The following is a 7,954-nucleotide window of genomic DNA, read 5'->3' as shown; positions in this document are numbered from 1 at the left end:
TCCATCCCAGGATCCCACCTTGTTGTCCCTCAGGGCACACTGCTGGCTCACAGACACTTGTTGTCCAGCAGGACCCCCAGTCCTTTTCTGCAGAGCTGCTTTCTGTATCAGCCCCCAGCCGGTACCCGTGCTCAGGGCTGTTCCTCCCCAGGTGTAGGACCCTGCATTTGTTGAATTTCAGAAGTTGTTCTCTGCGAGAGGGTTGCGGGTCCCCCAAGCACGAGGGGACAGAGGGGACGGGGACCCTGCCCAGGTGGGAGGCGGGGCGATACGGGACAGACCACGCCCCCTTTGGGCATGGTCACGCCTCTTTCCCATGGCGGGTCTTTCTGGTCCCGCCTCCGCGCGGGGCACGCTGGGAGTTGTAGTGCGGCGGTGCGGAAGGCGCGGCCGCCATGGCCCCCGGAGCGGCCCCGGCCCCGGCCCCGGTCCGGGTGCTGCTGGTGCTGCTGGCGGCCGCCGCCCGCCCCGCCACCGCCTGGGACCTGTGGGCGCTGCGCTGCGGCTTCTCAGCGGACTGCGAGTGCGGCTTCGGGCCCGACCTGCGCGGTCAGCGGGAGCGGCCGGGCGGGAAGGGGGTCTGGGGGCAGGGGGACCCTCAGGGGTGGGGGGCGCGCAGCTGCCGAGGCCGGGGGGCAGCAGGGGAGGGGGTCCCGGGAGGCAGCGAGGGTCTCCAGGAGAGCCTGCCCGAGGGGGTCCCGGGAGCCAGCGAGGGTCTCCGGGGAGCCTGCCCGGGGGCTCCCTTGGAGCGGGGTCCCTCAGCCGGGGATGAGGGGCCCAGCGGGGCGGCCCCAGGGACGGGACAGGCAGCGGTGACAAGCCGCGTTCTCCAAGTCCTGGTTTCACTTCGTTTCAGGGCTGGAGTTCGACTTGGCTACAAATCTGGTGGGGCAGCCCCTGGTGAGGCAGCAGGTGATGAAGGGGCTGAGGGGCTTCCTGGAGAACCCGAACCCAGTGAAACCCCTCGTGATGTCCTTCCACGGCTCCACAGGAACAGGCAAAACCTACGTGAGCTCCATGCTCATCCGCTACCTCTTCCAGAGGGGGCTCCAGAGCCCCTATGTTCACCACTTCTCCCCCATCGTGCATTTCCCCCACGCCGAGCACATAGAGCAGTACAAGGTAAGGGACACTGCTCAGCAGTGCCACTTCACTGGGGGGGTTTGGCTCTGTCTGGGTTGATCCTCAGTCCATATGCATTCAAGCTGTTTCCTGAAGTGCAGCAGGAATAAAAGCTCTTTGTTTTAACCTCTCAGACAAACATAGCTGAGAGAGTGGCTCCGTACACTGGCTGAAGGATGCACTAGTAACTGCAATATACTCAGTTATTACTTTCGTCCTCTCCACAGCAGTCCCTGCCCTGATGGTGTTCTCATTCTTAAATATTTACACAGCTCTTTGAACACACAAACAAAAGTGCTTGGCTTAGATGAAAGGCACTAAAATTTTCCCATTGCTTTCCAAACAGCCTGATGCCTGTAAAAACCTGCATATCACTGGACTTGTAATCCCCTCCTCACAGAGCACACAGCTCCCTCACAGCAGCTCCAGACTCTCCATGGTGCCATTCTGTCTCTTAGAGCTGAGAAAAGAGAGAAATCAAAATGCCAGATTTTCAGCAGAGTGGGAATTCAGCACACCTGGACCTTTAGTTTCTGTGTGTTTGGAGAAGTTATTTGTTGTATTGTGTCCTTAGAGGAAATGCTTTTGGAAAAGTAAATCCCTTCCCGGCTGAAGTGCTTCAGTGAGGAGTTTCACATGCCCCCAGGCAATGTGAGTGGTTTTGTGTGGGCTGGGAGGTACCTTCAGCCATGATAAAGAGCTGTTCTGGGTCAGTGCAGGCACATGTTTCTGCATCAGAACAGGAGCTGGCAAGAAGCTGGGAACTGTGGATACAACAGGGAACGAGAGGAACATGGGGAGCTGTAGGAGTCTGAATATCCAGCTTTAGTGTGCTGCCTCCTCCTTTAAATCTGTATAAAAAGACCTACAATGGTTTAAAAAAGCTGATAAACACCACTGTGTGAAACCCAGAATAAAGGGGTTTCAGCTCCACGTGTGTCGTGCTGTGCAGGGACACGCTGCTCTCACACCTCTGGCTGTGTTGAGCTCCTGCTCAGCCTTTCCTGGGGTGTTTGAGCCTTCCTGGCCCTCTCACTGCCTCACACTTGTGGGCTTTTCCCTAGGAGAGCCTGAAGCGCTGGATCCAGGGGAACCTGACCAGCTGTGGACGCTCAGCGTTCCTCTTTGATGAGATGGACAAGATGCACCCAGGCCTGATTGATGTGATCATCCCGTTCCTGGGGCCCTCGTGGGTTGTGTACGGCACCAACTACCGCAAAGCCATCTTCATCTTCATCAGGTGAGAGAGGCCTCTCCATGGGCCCTTCCAGCTCACTGCTGCCCGTTTGGGCATAGGTCACACCTACCTCAGGGCACAGCTTGTTTTGCCTTTCCTTCTCCAAGCCTTGAGCCTCTCCAAATGCCAAGAGATGCAATCTCACAGTGAACAGACAGATCTGGAGAGTGTGAAAAAGCCTCCTCTGCTTGTTATTTGGCTGCCTCTACAGGAGTTATTTTGGGCCAGGCAGCTGGGAGCTGCTGGCTTGCACTCTGCAGGCTGGTGGGTGTCAGGTGCCACCTGAGACACCGTTTTCCTGGCTGCACAGTGGGTAAGGCTCTCATTCTTGTGCAGCAATGCAGGAGGGGAGCAGATCAACAACGTGACGTTGGCTCTGTGGCGTGCCCGCAAGGACCGGGAGGAGATCAGCCTGCAGGACCTGGAGCCAGCCATCTCCAAGGCCGTGTTTGAAAACCCTGAGAGTGAGTCCATGGAGCTGAGCTCCTCCTGTAGCTCCACAGCCCAGCACAGGCAGCCAGGCCTGTTCTAGGAAGCCACCCACACCACCTGCTACCTCCCAGGCAACCAGAAAGGGACAGAGGGGTTTTGAGGAACTGGAACTGTGAGCCCCTTGAGGTTTCCTTCCTTCTGAGCCAGCAGACCTGTTGCCATATTTAGCAAAGGTCTTGGGAGACAAGGTGTGTTTGCAGCTGGGGGCTGGCAGACAGAACAGCACTGAGCTATATTGATCCCCACTGCCTGCCTACATCTGCTTGCCTTTCCCCTAGCACAGGGAGCAGAGCTTAAATTCTGACTAGACAAGCTAAATCCCCCCATTCCTGGGGGAAGAAACTCTGTTTGGGGGGGAGGTGACAACTGATGGGTTCAAAACCAGCAAGATCTCTCTTCAGCAGGGTATTTTGGCTTCACACAAAGCAGCTCTTTGAATTGCAGGGACTGCAGAGCCTCTCTGAAGGTAAAACCTTCTCTCCCTTTCCTTGTGCAGGTGGCTTCTGGAATTCTGGGATCATTAATGAGCATCTCATTGATTTTGTTGTGCCTTTCCTCCCACTGAAGCACCACCACGTGAAGCAGTGTGTTGTCAGTGAGCTCATCCAGCAAGGCCTCGAGGTGCGCCCAGATGTGGTCCAGGAGGTGGCTGACAGCATCCCCTACTTCCCAGAAGAGGAGAAATTATTCTCATCAACAGGCTGCAAAACAGTGGCCTCTCGCATCAGTTTTTTCTTCTAGTCACTGGCAAGGGCCTCTCTGAGATCCACGTGGAGCTGGAAAGCAGGCAGGGCTGGTGGGATGTGCAGTGGGAATGGTGTGTGTGTCACTCCCCACAGCACAAGTGCTCTCCTGCTGAGCTCTCTCCAGCTCCAAGGAGCCCGCTGCAGGATGCAGCTGCAGGACAAGTGCAAATTATGTAATTTAAAGCACTTTACTGATTGACTCTGGGCCAGGTAAAGGTGGATCCACCACCTGAGACATGTGTGATGACATGGGGAAGATGCTGAGAGGGTCTGCAGTGTCAGGGAGGTTCTCACCCTGTCAGCAGCACCCCTCCAGAGCTCTCCCCACTTCTGGCAGCTGTTGATACCCAATAGGTTAAGATTCTGAGCCCATATAAAAATATTTCTTCCTTACAGCATTTTAACAGGTTTTTTTAAACCTTTTTAAGCATAGCTGTGCCTCAGCTCCTTGGCACAACCTACTGGTGCTGACTCCTGTGAACACCTCAACATGGCAACCAGGGTTTCTTTTCAAGGAAGTTTTAGAGCCACCCACATTCCAGTTTCCTTTCACTGTGAATAGGTGCTTGGTAGCTTCCACACTAATGAGAGGGGTAATGTGGGAGAGGGGAACACCTGATCTGCCATGAGCCAGACTCCCCTACCACCCCTTCATCCATGTTTCCCCTAAGGGCCAAAGGATTTCCCTGTAGCAAACCAGGAAAACAACAACAAAAGACTTCTTGCTTGTTTTATCAGCCGTGAAGAATCTCATCCTACCTCCAGGGGAGCCCACAGTGCTGCTAACGGTTTTGAAAATTCCTTTTATTCACTGATGGTTTCTACAGCAGAGTTGGTGCTGTGAGCTGTGGAGCTCCTTGTACATCCTTGTGCTGGTCAGACCTTGCAGGCTTTGGCTGGGCCAGCAGCCATTCAGCTTCTGGGGAGTGTCACAGTGGGGACGTGGGGACAAGTTAGAGAAGCTTAGTGCTCCAGACTGCCAAGCAGGGGATGCACAGCCTGGCTTTTGCCTGGATTTTAATGTCCTCTATGCTGTTATGGAATAAGAGGTCAGGGGAAGCAGAGTCATTAATTCTCTAGGAACAACCTGCTCAAGGGATGGGTGTAAGGACACTTTGCAAATCTTCCAAAGCTCTGCTTGTTCCCTGTATGGAAATGAGCTGCCAGTGCTTGGGGACCATGCCAGCTCCAGGCCCTGAGCTTTGGGGATTTTAGACACCACCCAAGAGCTGGCCCAAAGACAGAGGCAAAAATTCTGCCTCTTGCAAAAATACGAATTTCTAATTTTAAAATAAATCTTATAAGAACGAAACAGTTTAAGTGTTTACATGGATTCCTGACTGCGGGTAGTGTGGAAGGACTTGGAAGATTTCCAATTTCCAGTACAGCGATGTGCTGCTGGGCTGGAGAACTGTCCCGGTGCCCTGGAACAAAGCTGTGCCCTGCTGGCAGGGTGAATGGAGACGGAACGGGCACCGACAGACAAACCGCGGGGCCCAGCCCTGGGCATTCGCTGCTCCCGCGAGTCCCCCGGGGACGCTGCAGAGCCGCTCTCGATGAGAGGGGGGGTTCCCAGGACGCGGCGCCCTTTAACGCGCCTCACCGTCCCCACCACAACCAGCCGGCCCGCGGGGCATTATCACAGCGGCGACACCGTCCCGACACCGCGAAACCACCCACGACACCGCCCCCGACACCGCGACACCGCCCGTGACACCGCCCTGCCGCCCGCTAGAAAGATGGCGGCGCTGCCCGTAACCAAGATGGCGGCGGGGGAGAGGCGACGTGGGCGGGGCGCTGAGGGGCGCGGGGCAGTGACGTCACACGGGCAAGGAGGGCGATGCTGGCGGCGGAGGTGGCGGGGAGCGCGCGAGCGCTCGTGGGGCGGGCGGGGCCGCGTGCTATGGTGAGGGCGGGGGGAGCGAGGGCGGGGAGGCCGTGAGGGGAACGGGGGGAGCTGGAGTGTCAGGGGAACGGGGTTGTGAGGGGAGCACATGGAGATGGACTGTGAGGGGAATACGGGGAACGGGGCTGTGAGGGGAGCACATGGAGATGGACTGTGAGGGAAACGGGAATCGGGGCTGTGAGGAGAGCACATGGAGCTGGATTGTGAGAGGAACGGGGGAATCGGGGCTGTGAGGGGAACAGGGTGGATCAGGACTTTGAACGGAGCAGACGAAGCAGGGCTGTGAGGGCAGTGCCGGGGAGGATCAGGTCATGGGCGAGCACCGGCAGCACGATCAGGGCTGTGAGGGAGGCACCGAGGGAAGAGTGAAGAGAATGCTGTGGGGATCGAGGCTGTGAGGACCCGGCCAGCTGCGGGGAGCATGGAGGGAGCTGGTGTGAGCCATGCTGGAGGGGATCAGGCCCGTGCAGGGGCCAGGGGCCTCATGGTGGCCCGTCAGAGCCCTGTTGACAGCTGTCATGCAGGTGGCCGGCCTGGGCAACTACGGGATGCGAGGCACACGGCACAGCGTGGGCATGGAGGTGCTGGACCGGCTGGCCCGGCAGCTGGCGGTGGCCGAGGGCTGGCGAGTGGACAAGCGGTGCTGTGCTGATGTGGCCCTGGCCACAGCCCACGGCCTGGAGCTGGTGCTGCTCAAGCCACGGAGGTTCATGAACCTCAATGGGCTCAGCGTTGCCAGTGCTGGTGAGCAACTGGGTCAGCCCCACAGCCTGCAGTGGCACCAGCCCCCTGTGACAGCCCTGCTGTCTCCTTGCCCTCCATGGCTCACTACAGCCCCACTCTGCAGAGTTAGGGCCTGTTGAGTCTGTCTCACCTCACTTCTTAGGTTGTATTTCTGTTTCCAAAGCTGAGATCTACAGCCTTGGCCCCGGAGACATTTACCTGGTTCACGACGACCTGGACAAGGCCCTGGGCAAGGTGGCAATCAAGCTGGGAGGCAGCGCAAGGTATGGGGTAGCCCCAGCTCCCTGATGGTGTGAGCTGGTTTGAGGCTTTAACATGCCCATACACGTTCATGGGCTGTTTTTGGCTCCAGCCTTGCAACGTTTCAGCTCTTGTCCTGGACTCGATCTATTGCAGAGGCAACAGCTGGCTGTTTGGGCAGCCTCCCAGTTCCTGCCCTGGCAGGGAGGGCAGGGAGCCTCCTGGAAGCAGCTATGGGCTGGATTCAGCCCACATGGGTTTTTTATAGCACTCTGCCTCCACTGTGCCTGCCCAGCACCAGACATTTAACCTAGGAAAGCTTCCACTGCGGGATGGGGCAGGTACGGTGCTGGGCCCCAGTGCTCAGTCATACATGCACCAGCTGTGGCAAGAGCTGACACACACAGAATGTGCTGTCCTAGCCCTGCTTCCCTAAATCCCCCAGCCAACTGCTCTGAGCCCCCAGGGCTGGATGTTCCTGCAGCACCAGGACATGGGGACTGCAGCCCTTGGCTGGGATCACATTCCCAACATTCCTGCAGCAGGAGACCCAGGGCTATATGGGGAGGGTGTCTCTTACAAACTAAGTGTGGATTTTCTCTTTCTCTCTCAAGGGGACACAATGGGGTCCAATCCTGCATCAGTGCTCTGCAGTCCAACGTGAGTGGGTGTCAGGTGAAGGGGATCAATCCTGTGCCCCCCTCAATGCACGGCTTGTTCCCCCACTCCCAGTTTTCTGATTCCTCTTAGACAAGAGCCCCTGCTCCCTTCTCCCCCTTTTCTCCTTCCCCGTCATCCTGGAGGGCTGTTGTCTGTTTGGCCGCCATGGAGGACATGGAAACAATTAGCTAGGGTGCCTCTGCCAGGCCTGGCAGGAGCCTGAGATCTCGGCACAGCTCAGCTAAAGCCTCTTCCAAAATTATGTTTCTTGGAGCAAGCACTCAAAACCACCTGGAAAACATGAGGAGCTGCTCCCTTGCTGCCCAGCCCCACTCTCAGCACTGTCACTGTGCCTAACTCTGCCTGCACACTTGAGGGGAAGCTCCCCCAGCTCTCTCCCTTCCTCCCCAGGAGATGACCCGGCTCAGGATCGGCATCGGGCGGCCAGAGGGTGACGTGACAGTGCCCAGCTATGTCCTGTCTCCGTTCAGTGCTGGGGAGAGGGAGAAGCTGGAGCAGATCCTGGCCCAGGCAGTGACCTGCCTGCTGCAGCACATCCAGAGCCGAGCACCTGCAGAGCCGGGGGACAGGGGCTGACACAAACCCCCAGGACCCTTTGGCTGATGGACAGGGTGCTGCAGGCACTCCAGACTGACCAGGGAGCTGGAGCAGAGCTGGCCCAGCCTGGCAGCCTGGCTGGGAGCTGGGGCAGCCTCCTTCCATGCCCACACCAATCCAGGCAGCTCGTGTCCCACTTGAATCCTGCAGAGGCTCTGTGCCTCAGTTTGGCACAGAAATTAAATAAAC

At 57.5% G+C, this 7,954-nt stretch overlaps 2 protein-coding genes across 2 annotated transcripts; both read left to right on the top strand.

The window, feature by feature from the left end:
• The first annotated feature begins 755 nt into the window (after nucleotides 1-755).
• Nucleotides 756-4,656, top strand: TOR2A (torsin family 2 member A). Its single transcript, XM_054284220.1, has 4 exons — nucleotides 756-1,122; nucleotides 2,187-2,362; nucleotides 2,696-2,823; nucleotides 3,348-4,656. Exons 1-4 carry the CDS (start codon nucleotides 916-918, stop codon nucleotides 3,590-3,592), a joined length of 756 nt encoding a protein of 251 aa, XP_054140195.1. The 5' UTR covers nucleotides 756-915; the 3' UTR covers nucleotides 3,593-4,656.
• A 1,012-nt stretch (nucleotides 4,657-5,668) lies between these two features.
• Nucleotides 5,669-7,954, top strand: PTRH1 (peptidyl-tRNA hydrolase 1 homolog). Its single transcript, XM_054284370.1, has 4 exons — nucleotides 5,669-6,247; nucleotides 6,411-6,510; nucleotides 7,102-7,147; nucleotides 7,559-7,954. Exons 1-4 carry the CDS (start codon nucleotides 5,947-5,949, stop codon nucleotides 7,742-7,744), a joined length of 633 nt encoding a protein of 210 aa, XP_054140345.1. The 5' UTR covers nucleotides 5,669-5,946; the 3' UTR covers nucleotides 7,745-7,954.

Source organism: Melozone crissalis, unplaced genomic scaffold (genome assembly GCF_028551555.1).
Source record: "Melozone crissalis strain CALT ecotype California unplaced genomic scaffold, PUWL_Pcris_2 ptg000041l_1, whole genome shotgun sequence".
NCBI classification, from domain to species: Eukaryota; Metazoa; Chordata; class Aves; order Passeriformes; family Passerellidae; genus Melozone; species Melozone crissalis.
Note: the sequence above shows the minus strand (reverse complement) of the source record. Positions and strands in the feature narration are given on the sequence as shown.